Here is a 16,245-nt window from a genome sequence, read left to right as displayed (position 1 = left end):
CACTATTTACACTACAATATGCTGTAGAATTGTGCAGAAGTGAATGAATGAACGTTACATTTATATAGTGCTTTTCTGACACTACACTCAAAGCGCTTTACACAGTGAACAGGGGACTCTCCTCAACCACCACAAGAAGTATGCAAAGTATGCGATTTGGGATGCAGCTCATGGGGCAATTTTTTTTAACCATAAACAGTTTACAGTTTGACTAATGAAATGATTATTATTTTAGTCACGAAACTACATAGCACAAGCTGATAGGTTCTTTGAACAAGTTATCTGTTAGCCAGCACAAACAATTATTTAACATGAATAGATACAAAGAAATCAGCAATGGAATGAAGATTGATATGCTTTAATAAGATATCAGTGCAGAGATACAACTTCTTATTGGGTAAAATTTCCCATACAGTAATGTTAACAATAATCATATGAACAGTATCATAATAATGTCAATATAAATTTAGCATATTAAAATATGTACGTACTTTGCTTACTGTGACTAAAACATCCAACATTTTAATAAGAGCACACACTATCCAAAGAAACCACCTGTTTTATGCATCAGCACCCTAATGTTGTCTTTAAAGCTGAAGAAACACAAATCAGTCAAATGTTAGGACAGTTTAATTTAATTATTATTGTTTTTTTTTTTTTTGTATTTTCTCCCCTTTTCTCCCCAATTTGGAATGTCCAATTCCCAGTGCTCTCTAAGTCCTTGTGGTGGTGTAGTGACTCGCCTCAGTCTGGGTGGCGGAGGACGAATCTCAGTTGCCTCCACGTCTGAGACCGTCAACCCATGCATCTTATCACGTGGCTTGTTGAGAGCATTACCGCGGAGATGTAGCACATGTGGAGGCCCACGCTATTCTCCGTGGCATCCACGCACAACTCACCACGCGCCCCACCGAGAACGAGAACCACACATTATAGCGACCACGAGGAGATTACCCCATGTGACTCTACCCTCCCTAGCAACCAGGCCAATTTGGTAGCTTAGGAGACCTGGCTGGAGTCACTCAGCACGCCCTGGATTCGAACTCACGACTCCAGGGGTGGTAGTCAGCATCAATACTCGCTAAGCTACCCAGGCCCCTGTATAATATATATATATATATATATATATAAAAACACTATGTCTAGAGGGGGTCTAAAACTGGCGAATGACTTTTGTAAGCAGTTGTGGACAGACTTACCATGGCTCTCTGCACATTCAAATGCACAACTATCACTGTAACATCAACATCATGGCTGCACTATTAGAGAAAGCTACTGTATGACAGGAGTTAACTCATTCCTATGTGTGTTTCTGACTTTGGCGTTCATTTCAGAAAGTTAAAGTAGTATGTATGAAGCATTGCTTTGTGGGTTGGCTGTTTTGTACGCTACATGGCTAAATGCTGCACAGCGCTTAGTGACACCTACATTTGACTGTGTTAAGGCACCTCTGGCACAGTTTATACAGTACATGAAATTATTGCCTTTATGAAATGCTATTTATTAAAATACAAGCTTGGAGCAGCTGTAATACACTGAACTGACTTTTCTTTGTTTGCATTCATGTTTTTTTAATCCTTGTGCTTGGTTTATATCAATTCAATCAGGCTAATTTGGGAAAATATGCAGAATTACATGCACTTTACCTTAACAGTGCTAAAAAAAAAATATAGTTGTTTCTATCTTTGAAGGATTTAAATCATACAGTTAATTCGAGAGAGACTTGAAAGAGGGATCAGTCTTATCCAAGATGTGGAGAGGTTAGAGAGATTTGCATCAGTGGACAGACTGAGCAACTGTTATCTCTCTGTCTGTCCCTCACAGTTTGGACACCTGTTATCTTTCTACCTGTCTCAAACTCTCATATTATGTCTACTGTAACTGTCTATCACAGTGCCAGATAGGTGTGTCAATCTACAGTGGGGTCCAAATGTCTTTTAACACCAGTGAAAAGGCTTCTATTTTTTCATAAAAACAATTTTTCTTCAGCAAAGCAATTTGCATGAAAAGTACAAAAATTACATGATTTTCAGAATTTATAAGTATTTGGTATGCCCCTTTTTGCTTTAATGACAGCATGCACACAAGCTGGCATGGCCTGATGATTCATGCTATCCAACATGATTTCAAAATGTTCCAAAGAGCATCTTGTTTGCTTCTTTATAGAAAAGGAATCTTATCTTTTGTACAAAAAAGCATCAATTTTGCCTACATTTGATTAGTGGTCTAGAATCTAATTTATTGATTTATTTTTCAAAATCCTAAATTGTTCTGCAGATTTTGGACCTCGCTGTACATGAGTATTCTACATTAATGTCTAAATATGTTTGTGAGATCTAGTTTCAAATCTCTCTGTGACATCTGGATAATAGGGAGTTAACTACACACTTATAAGCCTCATTAACATGCTGTGGCATGAACAGCAAACTAATCTTTTTTGCAAAGCAATTGTAATTAAATACTGAATAAATCTGACTGGTTAGCTAAGGCACCTGATAAACATTTATGAACAAATGCAAAGAGTGAATCTTACAATAACATGCTCAGGTCACATCTCACCACAAAAGCAATAACAAAAATAAAAATAAAAATAAATAATAATATATGTATATATATATATATATATATATATATATATATATATATATATATATATATACAGTATATACTGTATATACGTATAGACTATAAAGAGAGTGTAGCCTATTTTTCAACCATAATTTTTGCAACATGACATTCTTTTTCATGACAATTAAGCAATTAAGAATCAGGACGTTTGTCTTTTGAGTTTTTTGGTAATAACTGCTATTCTCAATTGTGGTTGTCATTATTGTCATTAATGTAATACATTAATGCATTACAGTAAAAGAAATACTATAATACAATGAGTTTAAATGTAAATCAGTAGTAGATCAAAGGCACTAAACATTCTACTAAAACACTACCTTGACATATAAATACTTACAAATTAAATAATATTTCATTTAATTCTCTAACATTACAGAAATGAGAATTTGTGGGGCATTTTGGGGGAATTACCATGAAAATAATGCAAAAAATCTTCATGTTCCTAAAAACAGGCTTAATTTTCTTTAAGCAAAACACAATTAATATTATCGAATGCATTACTTCTACTTTTTTTTTGAGTTTGGAGTAAAATATGTTCTTGACATGTTTCTTGAGATTCACTCCTCATAAATCTACTGAATCAGCTTTGCTCAGTTGTGCATAACCACTCTCCTGTATACCATCTCACACAGCTAAACCACCATAAAGCAACACATCTCCTGTCTGTTAACAAAACTGGCTCTTATTTTCAAAACTGGCTCTTACTGGATTGTGTGCCAAACCTTATCTTTGTACCTTGAATTATTTTGAATCTTAGATACGAGTCACTTTTTTTCACCCAGGGTTTACATTTATATTAAAATGTAACAGAACATCTAAGGCATATGTTTGGCTACGTATGTTTAAGCATAACAAAACAGCAGATTAGGCAATCAACAACTACAGTCCTACAGTGACATTACTGTATATTGCCACCAGCCACAAGGGCCTTGTATTGTCATGACTAAAAGTATTAAGAAATTATTGATTTAACTTTAAAGACAACATTAGGGCAATTAAAATAGTGTCTTAGCCAGACGTGACTTGTAAAAGTGACAAGCGATAAAAGGTATCTCTTCCATGTTAATCAGTTACATGTTGTTTGTCTTTGATTTCTGCGGATACCCGGTAGCCCCGCCCACTGAGAACTCACATTGGTCCAAAATCCCACTTCTCATAACTGTACATCAATCTCAAATATGTTCTGATTGGCCAACATAGTCTCATGACAATTCGTAATAATTTGTACGATATGGTGAAATCGTATGATATCTTACAACTTGGCACATACAAAAAGGTACAACTTTTATTCCCATATAGACACCAACCAATCAACAAACAGAATTTCAAATTCTTTCCATAAAGACTTCAAATTTTAGCTAGACTCCTATCCAACACTTTATTTCAACAAAGGGAACATCAGTGAACAAATTTGGTTACTCATTCCATATTACAGTATTTATGCAATACAAATGACTGATGTATGTCATTAACCTGTAATATGCTTCCCTCATCTCCTTCAAAACCCTGAATTAAACAAATTACAATTATCTTAATTATTTTCCTATTAAAATCATGGTTAGGTTTAGGATTTGGGTAAGGGGTTACACTTTATGATTAGGTTAAGGTTTGGGTTAGGGGTTAAACTAAAACGAAATAACATTGTTCGTTTTGTTAATTTTCTCTATGGGATTAAAAGTTGTAAGTTTTTGTATGAGCCAACGCATACGGTTCCTTACAATTTCACCATCTCATACTATTATTATGAATTGTCATGAGTCCAGGTTGGATTGGCTGTAACTGTGCCACGTTGCGCAGCAGTTTCGCGTTCAGTGTGGACAGAGAAACTGCTTGATGCTGGAATCTTTTCACATTGCATCTGGTTAGGACAGTAAGAATGCATATGGGTCTGCATTAAGCACCATCTGTTAGCAATTGCAAGAAATCTCTTAAAATTCAATTAATTTAAAGGATCCAATAAGCTACATAACAACTAAACCAGATTTTCTTAAAAAACCAATCCAAATTTACTGGCCTGCCAATAAACATTATATGCATTTGCATATTTTTGGAAAAATACCACCAAGAAAGAACATGGGACACCAGTACTATACAACTATACGGTCTCTGATTCACATCTACTGAGTAGACAAGACAAAGTACCAAGACAAATAGGCGCTACAACTTTATCATCAAAGTAAAAATCTATGAGTAAAAATCTTAGAGAATATTCCTTTAAATATGTATGTTTACAGCTAAATTGACAAAAACATATGTATTTCGAGTGGTCTCCACAATAAGGCAATAAACAGAGACAGAAACACAGCAATGCCACTAAATGAACAAAAATAAGGCACAGAAGCCATGAATAACAAGAAAAAGTGGTCAGTGAGGAAAGAGACTTATTGTGTCAGAGGTAGGAAAGTTAGAACAAATGATAGAAATTAGAACACTTAAAAACAAGTAGCTTAGCTTACAGTAGTAATTTTTTCCTTTCTTTTTTGTCTGTCATTAAAAGAGACAAGACATATCTGCTTTTGAAAGACAAGAGCAGATATACTAAAAAAAAAAAACGGTCACCAAAATGATCTGACAAGCAATTAGACAGCCAGCAAAATACAACGCAACAGTTAAACTCCTCCGAAAATACTTAAACTCATTCAGAAACTTGTAACTAAAAAAAGAGTACATGTATATAATTTATGAAGATGTAGACAACAAAAATAGAATCAAAGCTACATTTTTCTTGTACGCAGTCAGGTAGGTGTGACTGTGAGAGAGTGTGTCTGCACAATGTACAAAGGCCCCAAAAAGTATTTCGACACTTAAGCCACACTAAAGAATGCATGAATGCCTTTGCATTACATAACAAAATATCAAAACAAGTGGCATTTATTTGAAAGGATGATAGCACACTTTTCAAGCTCTACATTTCACAAAGTTTAAAAGAAGAGGTTTTAAACTATACAACAATATATATACTGTTAAAAACATTAGATATACTATAAAAATGAAAACAAAGAGTATCTGGACACTTTTTGTCCATAATTAATGTGATGAATTACACATGTGGTTACTCTGCTAGGACACCTGTGTAAAGTTGAAGGCAACTGACTTCATATGTCCACTAAAATCACCTTGAGACCTTGTGTTGGTTAAAAAGTCATTGAAAACATGCCTGAGAAAAGTGAAATTCATAATGAGAAAAGCTGAAAAGAAATGTTAGCAGATTTCACTTGGTTCAATCTTGCATTATCTAATGCATTGACATTCATACTATATTGTACAGTTTTTAAATGTGGCTTAAATGTCCAAATACTGTTTGGGGCCACTGTATTTGTCTGTTTATAAATCAATGTGTGCTAAGCTGGGATGGTTATTGTCAGGCTGGTGATGGTGAGATTGGACAAAGGGTTGGGTTAAGAAGGACTGCATTTCTGTGGGTTGGTAGTGAATACACTGGTTTAAGAGGACTGGTCTAATGCCTTTAGGAGGTCACAGCCCTGCAGCAAATGCAGATTTCCTTGCATGGGGACGTTGACCTCACAGTCATAACGCGTCAGTTCGGGCAGAGAGTAGGTCTCGAAGGAGGGCCTGATGAGACGACTCGCAATTCCTGCAAACACAAGCAGTTCAAAGAATGAATATTTTGTATTTAATATCCTTCAGTATCTTTCATGAACGTCATGACTCAAAAATGCATGCAGTGGAGTCCAAAAGTCTGAGTTCACATGGAAAATGGTACTATTTTAATACAATTATTTTTATTACAAATGTCAAGTGAAAAGTTCAATTAAACGACAGCATGCACGGAATCCATAACTTTGTGCAAAATTTGATGATCATGTTATCCAGCATGATTTGTGAATGTCCCAAAGAGCATCATGTGTGCTTCAATGTGTGCGAAGCAAAAAATCTGACCACCTGCACAAAGGTTTTAATTTGGTTAATGTCACAAATTAGTTTATTTGATTATTGACCTAGAAACACAGAGTACAGAATCTTAGGGCGTTTTCACACCTAGTTCTTTTGAGCACTCCAAGCGCTCTCAGAGTGGTATAACATGTATATGTGAACAAACCAAGTGGTCTTAGACCCCCCTAAAAGGACCCAAAAGTGAACCTCAGGAGGTGGTCTGAGTACGGTTCGTTTGTGGGTCCTTTTGTGGTTCGATTGATTTGTGCGATGTGAAAGCAAAGAGGTACCAGTCCATTTTGCATTTTATGGCATAAGTACCTCGTGGCTTGCCATACATAGCTGCATTACATACTTCATATTCCAGTCACAATTTACTGTCCACATATGGGAATTTTAAGTGAATATAGATATACCATGATTACCATGACGTGTTTTTGAGGTGTCTCATATTCCGTTCTTGTTGTATTATTTGTGCACCTAAAATGAATGGACTGGCCGCATTCAGAGCAGATGAACCGCTTTAAAGTGCTCTGATGGGCGTACTGTCTATGGAGGTTCACGCCAAACTCCCACGAAAATACAAGTGAGGATTTTTATAGTTTTACTTTAATTTTATTTGCACAATGGCAAATGTTCTTGGCTCATTCACACAATGTAAATGACACGCAGGAGGAGATGTTTGTTTGCTCCATTACTCTCGTGATTATAGATAAAGAAATATATATTCAAATGCACATAGAATTTCAAATGTTTTCCTTCATGCGAAATAAGGGCTTGTAGGTTTTATCGGAGAGCCTTAACATAACGTGAGAGAGTGACGAACTTAGGATAGAAATACAGTATACATTATTTCTACTGCGTAATGTAATACAACTTTTGTTTATTTACAGGTATATTTTTAATCCCAGTTCCCTATCTGTCACTCACTCGATGTTGTGTCGATGTAGTGACAATAGGGTTCACCCTTGGGAGCCCCAAACACCTCAGATCTTTGAGAAAAGGCCAGTGGTAATTGGCGAGTGGAATTTGCATGCCACTCCCCCAGACATATGGCTATAAAAGGAGCTGGCTCGCAACCACTCATTCAGATTTTCTCTTCGGAGCCGAGCGGTTGTATTTCAGCGAGCTGAATTCCTCCGCCGATCCATTCACCTCTACAAAAGCTGTTGGATTTACACCGCATTACAGCGGCTTCTCCCCCTCTTACACCGGTGGAGTGCAGAGAACGCCCCTGGGCGCTTCAGCAGACTAAAAGAGTATATTCTTCCTCTGAAAGAGTATATTTTCCTTCTAAAAGTGTGGCACTCACGGAGAGCTTCTTTTTAATGATGCCTTTCTGTTTGTGTATAATTCCTGGTTGCGGTCGTTACCTCTCCGCTTCCGATGGCCACGATCACTGCCTCATGTGCTTGGGCGCTGCCCACACAGAGGCGGCGTTCGTGGATGGGTCATGTTTTCACTGCGAGAGCATGACCATGGCAACATTGCGGTCGTGGCTTTCCTTTCTCAGAGGGAAAGCCACCCCAGGGCTCCCCGCCGTGGTCCTTCTACCTACGGGTTTGAGGCCGCATCGGTGCTTTCCTTCCTGCAGGAGAGGCTGGTTGGGTGGCTGTCCACCCCACCTTGAGGGTGTACGTAGCCGCTATGGCGGCGCACCACAATGCAGTTGACGGTAAGTATTTAGCGAAGCACAACCTGATCTTAAGGTCCTTAGAGGCGGCAAGGAGGTTGAATCCTCCCAGAATGCGCCTCAGTCCCTCATGGGATCTCTCCATGGTCCTACGGGGCCTATGGGGAGCACCGTTTGAGCCCCTGGAGTCAGTTGAGCTAAGGGCGGTCTTTTTAAAGACTGCCCTCCTGACTGCGCTCACATCCATCAAGAGGGTAGGGGACCTGCAGGCGTTCTCTGTCAGTGACACGTGCCTGTAGTTCAGTCCGGAATACTCTCACATTGTACTGAGACCCCGACCGGGCTATATTCCCAAGGTTCCCACGACCCCGTTAAGGGATCAGGTGGTAAACCTGCAAGCGCTGCCCCAGGAGGAGGCAGACCCAGACTTGTCGTTGCTGTGTCTGGTGCATGCTTTACGCATCTATTTGGATTGCACGCAGAGCTTTAGACGCTCTGAGCAGCTCTTTGTCTGCTTTGGAGGACAGTGGAAAGGGAGCGCTCTCTCCAAACAGAGGATAGCCCACTGGGTCATTGACGCCATCGCTTTGGCATATCACGGCCAGGACGTGCCGCCCCCCTTGGGGCTACAAGCACACTCTACTAGGAGTGTGGCGGCCTCCTGGGCTCTGACCAATGGCACCTCTTTAACAGACATTTGCAGAGCAGCGGGCTGGGCAACACCCAACACCTTTGCGAGGTTATACAATCTCCGGGTTGAGCCGGTTTCGTCCTGTGTTTTGTCAGGTACAAACAGGTACGTTTGCGGGACAACTGGCCGGGTATACCGCTTGCGCATTGCGCCTTCCCCCTCCTGGAGGTGGAGACATGCGCTTTTACCCCCCAGGCGTGTTCACAAAGTCGTGGACCCTGGATGTCCTTCCTCCTTAGCCCTGTGGCGGGCGTGTTGGCAGAGAAACTCTATGCCGTGCTGGGGTAGGTGCTCCACATGCGCTGGTTGCCTGTATGTAACCCCGTGTGATGCATCTTCCGCAAGACAGTTTCCCCGTTGGTAAACCCGCGTCTTCCTTGGGCAGAGTTCCCTCTGCCACCATTCGCTGTGTTTTAGAGCTCCTCCCCTCTGGATAGGACTTACCATGGGGACTTCTCCACGTGCGACACTGCTGACAAGCTCGGTAAGACCATGTGATGTATTTCCACACAATTACCTCCCCTTCGGGTAGGGTGTGGTCTCCGTGGTGTCTTCCCCTTGGGAAGGGACACCTCCCCGATGCGGACACTTATGGCCCCCAGCTGAACAAGATTTCCATTATTTTTGGGGGAGAAAAAAGTGAAGAGGCCACAGCTGGGGCAGCCTGTCCCCATTTTTTTGGGCAGTTGACTTGTCCCCGGGATGCGGGGGACCATACGACGCTCGTAGCTGCATTGGGGGAGGTTACGTGATGGCCGGGTGTGCTGGCTATGAGGCATGCAACAGCTTGCCCGTCTCGCACCGCCAGTCCACGTTACACAGTTCAGCTAGTTGTGGCGTTTCGTATAGGGACCCCTAGTGTCACTACATCGACACAATGTAGATTGAGTGACAGATAGGGAACGTCTTGGTTACTTTCGTAACATTGTGTCCCTCCTGCCACAACACTGAACTGCCCGCTGAAACGGCCGGGACCTTGTCTCGGCTCATCAGCACAAAACCTGAATGAGTGGTTGCGAGCAAGCTCCTTTTATATCCGTATGTCTGGGGGAGTGGCATGCAAATTCCACTCGCCAATTCCCACTGGCCTTTTCTTAAAGATCAGAGGTGTTTGGGGCTCCCAAGAGTGACCCCTAGTGTCACTACATCGACACAACGTCTTGTTCCCTCCATCAGGGAATGGAGGTTACGAAAGTAACCAAGACGATTTTCAATGTGATCTCAGACCTTTGGACCCCACTGTACATGTGCAGATATGTTTATGTACCAGTTCTACAATGTGAGCTCACCATCCATTTTGGAGGAAGGCTGCATGTTGAACTCTCTGTGGTTACAGCACAGTTGTCTGTAGCGTTTTGTAGCTTGTCCAGTCTGATTACCCGGACACTGGGTTTTCCTGTGCTGGTGGTCCATGCCTCCATTGTGGAACATGCCTTTGTCTAAGTAAAAGTGAATTTGATCATTAATTTAGTGACATTGTCTGTAATACGACCGCTAAAAAAGCTTCTCTATTGAGATGCAGTTTGGAAAGTGTGCAAAGTAGTTTTTTAACATTTTCTGAAGAAAATGTGCATGGTGCTTGCCCAAGCAAAAGTCACCACTATAAACCTAGGATGTTGTAGGTGATTGCCAGGCGTTGCTATGCAGATGCAAAGGTGTTCAGGGTGGTTGTTGAGTGGTTGCTTACTGGCCCAAGTCAAAAGAGCCCAATAGTCTCTATTATATTCTGTTCCATGAATAAGAAAAGCAGTAGCATACCTGTCCTTAACCGGTTGCATGATTTGAGGTTTAAATGAGGTCAAATTTCCTTAGCACAAATAGTGCGGGACAAGTTAATCTCAGTCTCCACTTGCCACCAAGATTTGGACTGCTCTGAGCAGAAGACTTTAGCTATGTCCCAAATAATACACTCTACACTATGTGCTCAACCATATAGTGTATACATTTTAAAAGTGTAATATTGCCCCAAATGGAACACTTAAATTTGTTTTTACTTCATGGAAGCATTCACCATTTAACAATGGATGGAAGTAACATTTCAAACGCATGTGATGTGTTGCGGCTAACTTTAGCGCGTTAGCCATCCTTAGTTCAACCCTTGTACATCCATACCAAATAACACTACATTTGTAAGGTACTGTCTTTACTGAGGTTTCACTAGTTACTTTTAAATTATTTAATTTATTTTTGTTAATATTTTATTAATATTTTTATATATTATTTTATTTCTATAATCTTTAATATATTATATTAGTATTCATTTGTAACATAATATTTTTTGTTTTTCAATTTTGTAGTTTATCTGGTATAGGCATACAATTGTAAATAGCTTAACACTAACATATTATTTTAATATTAAAAGAATGTTCTCTTCTGAAACCTAACATTGTTTTTTTTTTAACTCCCATAATATTAGGTGGGGAACGGGGCAAAATCTGCTTCGGGTACCTATTTGTCCAGCAGCAGCCTTAAGTGTAATAAAAGGGACATGATACCTGATAAAGCACTAGTGCTTAGAGATTTCCTGTCCATGATGGCACAGCTCTCATGCCTAAGTCTCTTCCACATGGTCTGTTGGGACTTAGTGGTGGGTGTCTCAGCCTAAAACAGATAGCATGCATTAACTTAAAGAGATACAACACAATGTAGAAATCACTGGCCCATAAATGTAGTTTTCAAGTTAACTATGAACAAACCATGGCCATCTGTGTGAATGAGCGTTTGAAGCTGTTAGCGAGAGCAAGTTGAACTGGTCTCATCTCTCTGTAGCACTGCGCAAAGTTCTCCACGGGTCTGCAAAACAAACAGAGGTGTTAGTCAGACCAAAAACAAAGATAGCAACAGAGCAAATATTACGTCACATGGTCAAAAGTAAGTGGACATTCGATCACCACATTCATAGGTACATGTGCTTAATTTCAAAACTACAAGCAACACATAAGGAGATGTTAGCCTCAGTCACCATTCACTTTGACTCAAGGTGAATCCCAACCACACATTTCTGCACTATCCTACATCATTTTGTAGTGTTAGTAGTGCGAGTAGTATGTTAACACTGAATATGCATGAAAAAGTGTACTATAAGAACCCGAATGATGCACTTCTTCAACCGTACGTAGCAGAAGGGGCGGAGTTACCTGGCCACAATGCTGGCAACGCTGCCCTATAAATAATGGACAATGTAGCAACTAGCGAAACTACAATGAAGACAGCCCCTTACAAATGTAAGTTGAATGCTTACATCACCCCATACTGTCTGAATATGGATGTTGTTTGAGATACAAGCGCTGAACTGAGATTGGCTAATGCGCTAAAGCTAGCGACAACATATCGCATGCATTTGAAACATTACTTCTGTCAGCTGTTAAACGGTGAATGCATCCGTGTATTTAAAACATTTTTACTATTCAATTTGGGACAATACTACACTTTGTAAATGTATTCACTACATGGCTGAGTGCATAGTGTATATTGCAAGTGCATAAAGTATACAGTAGTGTGTCATCTGGGAAACAGCTTGAGGCTGTGATTCTGATTAATATCTATTTTTGTGTTTCACAGAAGAAATTCATTTTTTATTTTGAGTGAACTATCCCTTTAAGGTTTGTCTTTACTAGAACTACTTGAATAGCCAAACCTTTTAATTAAAAGCATGTTTTGGCCATGAAGTGTATCTTAACAAGAGAAACACTTTAATGAACACTGCATACAATGCACAAATACCTTTGCAGATAATGTAGTATTTGATTTGCTGGCACGCTTTGGCAAGAACGTTTTGCAGCTAAAGGATCCATCATTCCAGCCTTGCTGTGTAACAGAGGGTCAGGTGGCCATTGCAGATTCTGACGCCCTCCCATAGAAGAAAGTGGGGTGCTGGCTGGGTCATGGTAAGGAGGAATCTGCATAGGCCCATTACTGTAGGGTACGTTTGGCCATGACTCCATAGAGCCTACATTAATGGTCTGCTTTTCCCCTCCTGAACTCATGTTGGGCTGGTAATGAGCTGCTGAAGGAGACCCCAAGGGTTGGAAGAGGCTGGTAATGTTGCCGAAGCTCTGCTGGCTTGTTCCAAGACCTCCAATGGCCCCAGATGAAGGCTCCTCTTGGCAGATGGGATTGAGCTGGAAGTCCTCACCATCCATGGGGATGTAGGGAGCCAGAGTCTCCAAGTCCAGATCACTTAGGTCAGTCTGAAAGGTATTGGAGAGGTCAGAGAGTAGCAAGACAGACTCCACATTCAACACCTGATTCTTTTCTGTAAAGACATATTATTTTAAAATATAATTGTGACATATATGACATATAAATGGGTCATATAATCAACTCAATATTATTTTTTATATTCTAATAACTCAAAACATACTCCCCAGTTCAAAAATATTTTTTTTTAAACTAAGCTGCACAAATCTCAAGTTCTAATTCTTGACCTGAAACATTAACCAAATACTGCCAACATTTAACAACATTTACAGATCAACAATGCCTATTTGGTAATCAGAAACTTCACCCGTCCAGTCACAGTGAGGTAACAAGGATGAAAAAGGATATATACTATCATTCCTAAAACCAGAACTAGGAAATAACAAGAGTAGAAGGTGTAGAAGATTTGCCAAACCCTCTGCTGTTCCTGGCTGTGTGTAGCAATGGCCGCTTTGCAAATCCTTCTTAACACTGGGAAAGAGTGGCTTAAGTTTATTTTTTAACAAGGTCAAAAAAATCTTTTACAAGATTTTAACTGCAGTGGTTTCAATTCAACCTTAACAATTTGTGCAGCACATTTCATCGCAGATTCTATTGTGATTTTTAAACATTATAAGTGGACCTCAGGGGAAAACATTAAATAGTAATAATGTTGTGATCCCTATAAAATGTGATATTTGTCAGTCATAGTCAAGAGATATAACACATAAATAATGTCAACAAAATATTACAGGTTAAATATCTTTTAACCTCTTGGTTGTAAGAAGTCTTTGTCTCTTGCGTGTCTAAAGATAATAGCTTCTCGGTTAGCTCCACCTTCAGGTCAGTATCCACTGTGTTATAGTAATCTTCTGGGCTGCTAGGCTGTTCAACAGAAGAGATACACCATGGTCAGATCAGACATCAAAATACACCATAAAGAGAAGGTTTTATAAGGCTGTTTACCATAGAGCAACTGCTTAGGCTGGGAGTAGCACTACTGGGAGGTGAACCTTGAGGTACAGAGAAAGTGCTGGCCATCTTGGGCATGTCTGCAGCATAGTTTGGCTTGTGGCCATCATGAATAGTGTGCGAGACAGAAGGAGCAATCGAGGACACTTCGCTGTACCTTGGGTGCTCTTCATACTGGGGCCGACCTAAAGGAAAGGAGATAGTCCAACATAGTCATGTGAAGGTTGACACAAAACAGGTCATAACTTGTATTGAAGAATAGGCCGATAACCCCCGGCATCAAGACTTGTATTGAATGAAGATAGCTGTGTCACAAAAAATTTGATAAACTGATTTATTGGCCAAGATAAATAATTGGCAATATTCTAGTCATTTTGATATTATCGGCATTAGCTGATAACCCCAGCCATCAAGACTTGCAATATTTGTATTGAATGAATATATAAGTGTCACAAAAATGTAGCAATAAACCGATATATTGGCCAGGATGATGAATTGGCCGATATCTAGCCATTTTGAGATTATTGCCATTGGCTGATAGTCCTTGGCATAAAGACTTGCAAGACTTGTGTGGAATGAAGATAAATGTGTCACAAAAAAGTTCAAATAAACTGATATATCGGCCAAGATAATTAACTGGCCAATTTATAGCCATTTTGAGATAACTGTTATTGGCTGATAAACCTAGCATCAAGACTTTTATTGAAGATAGCTAAATGTGTCACAAAAAAGTAGCGACAAACCAATATATCGGCCAGGATGATGAATTGACCAATATCTAGCCATTTTAAGATTATTGGCATTGGCTGATAACCCCTGGCATCAAGACTTGTATTGAATGAAGATTGATGTGTCACAAAAAAGCAATAAACTGATTTATTGACCAAGATAAATAATTGGCCGATTGGCTGATAACCCCTGTCATCGAGACTTGCAAGATTTGTATTGAATGAATATATGTGTCACAAAAAAGTAGCAATAAACCGACATATCAGCCAGGATGATGAATTGGCCAATATCAAAATTTTGGAATTATTGGCATTGGCTGATAACCCTTGGCATAAAGACTTGCAAGGCTTGTGTTGAATAAAGATAGATGTGTCACAAAAACGTAGCAATAAACCGATATATTGGCCAAGAAAATGATTTGGCCAATTTATAGCCATTTTTAGATTATCGTCATTGGCTGATAACCCCTAGCATCAAGACTTTTATTGAAGAGAGTGAGATGTGTCACAAAAGAGTAGCGACAAACCGATATATTGGCTAGGATGATGAATTGGCCAATATCTAGTCAATTTGAGATTATCCCATTTACCAACTACCTCTGGCATCAAGACTTTTATTGAAGGAAGATAGATGTGTCATAAAAAGTAGCGATAAACTGCCAGGATGATTAATTTCTTGATCTCAAACCATTTTAAAATTACTGGCATTGGCTGTTAACCCCTGGCTGCTGTTCTAATTAACCAAGGCTGTAGTTCCTTATTGTGCCAGTTCTTAAACCTACCGACACACTTGTACAGATAATAATAATAAACATATTCTGTTTCAGTTTTTAATGAATTTTGAGAAAATATCCTCTAAACCATGTAATTTCGGCAATTTTGTAAACATCTCATTTGCCATCTTTAAATAGTATTATATCTATATTTCAGTGATAATCCACATTGTTCTCTTGATTTCGGTAGTGGCTTTTGAAAAATCTGTATTGATTGACCACTACAAAAAAGCAGATATTCCTCACCAAAGTTGAGCGAGATAAAGGTGTCACCAGGTGTAGGTGCCAGCTGGGTGAGATCTTCAGGTTCCTCTTTGAGTTTATTGTAGAGCTCTTCACTGTCCAGGCCTTTGCTTGGACTGAAGAAACTGCTCAAGTGTTGAGGCTTTAACAGAGACTCAGTCTGGTCCAAAGAGAAGATGATGGATTTCTCTTCAATGTCACTATAAACAGAGATTTGACTAATGACTTTTTGTGTATTTATGCAGTATGTAGTATGTAGAACTGTGTAGAGATAGGAAAGTGGTCATATTTGTCATGCGCACATACATTACCTACTGCACCATGGCTCAGTACGGGTTTGGAATGACATGATGGTGAGTAAATAATGCCAATTTAAATTTATGGTTGAACTATTGTTTTAAATGGCATGTCTTTTTTTGGATTACAAGCCTTGCTGAGTAGACAATAGTGCAGACAGTAGAGCAAAGTAATCAGAGGCTTTTCCACCTTTTATGTCTGCCATAC

At 39.5% G+C, this 16,245-nt stretch overlaps 1 protein-coding gene across 2 annotated transcripts in view; it reads right to left on the bottom strand.

The window, feature by feature from the left end:
• Positions 1–342: 342 nt before the first annotated feature.
• Positions 343–16,245, bottom strand: part of epas1b (endothelial PAS domain protein 1b) — a 91,685-nt gene continuing 75,782 nt past the window's right edge. The window contains exons 9-16 of one of the 2 annotated variants that reach the window (XM_051650935.1): positions 15,745–15,941; positions 13,992–14,182; positions 13,797–13,910; positions 12,570–13,036; positions 11,543–11,639; positions 11,342–11,447; positions 10,136–10,285; positions 343–6,223 (exon numbers count right to left, since the gene is read on the bottom strand). In XM_051650935.1, coding sequence (XP_051506895.1) covers positions 6,072–6,223; positions 10,136–10,285; positions 11,342–11,447; positions 11,543–11,639; positions 12,570–13,036; positions 13,797–13,910; positions 13,992–14,182; positions 15,745–15,941 — 1,474 coding nt within the window. In that variant the 3' untranslated portion in view covers positions 343–6,071. The remainder of the gene's footprint in view (positions 6,224–10,135; positions 10,286–11,341; positions 11,448–11,542; positions 11,640–12,569; positions 13,037–13,796; positions 13,911–13,991; positions 14,183–15,744; positions 15,942–16,245) is intronic. The other variant, XM_051650936.1, reaches the window with a different exon arrangement.

The sequence above is a fragment of the Myxocyprinus asiaticus genome, chromosome 23 (genome assembly GCF_019703515.2).
Source record: "Myxocyprinus asiaticus isolate MX2 ecotype Aquarium Trade chromosome 23, UBuf_Myxa_2, whole genome shotgun sequence".
In the NCBI taxonomy this organism is placed as follows: domain Eukaryota; kingdom Metazoa; phylum Chordata; class Actinopteri; order Cypriniformes; family Catostomidae; genus Myxocyprinus; species Myxocyprinus asiaticus.
The sequence above is the reverse complement of the archived record's forward strand: the minus strand, read 5'-3'. Positions and strand labels throughout refer to the sequence as shown.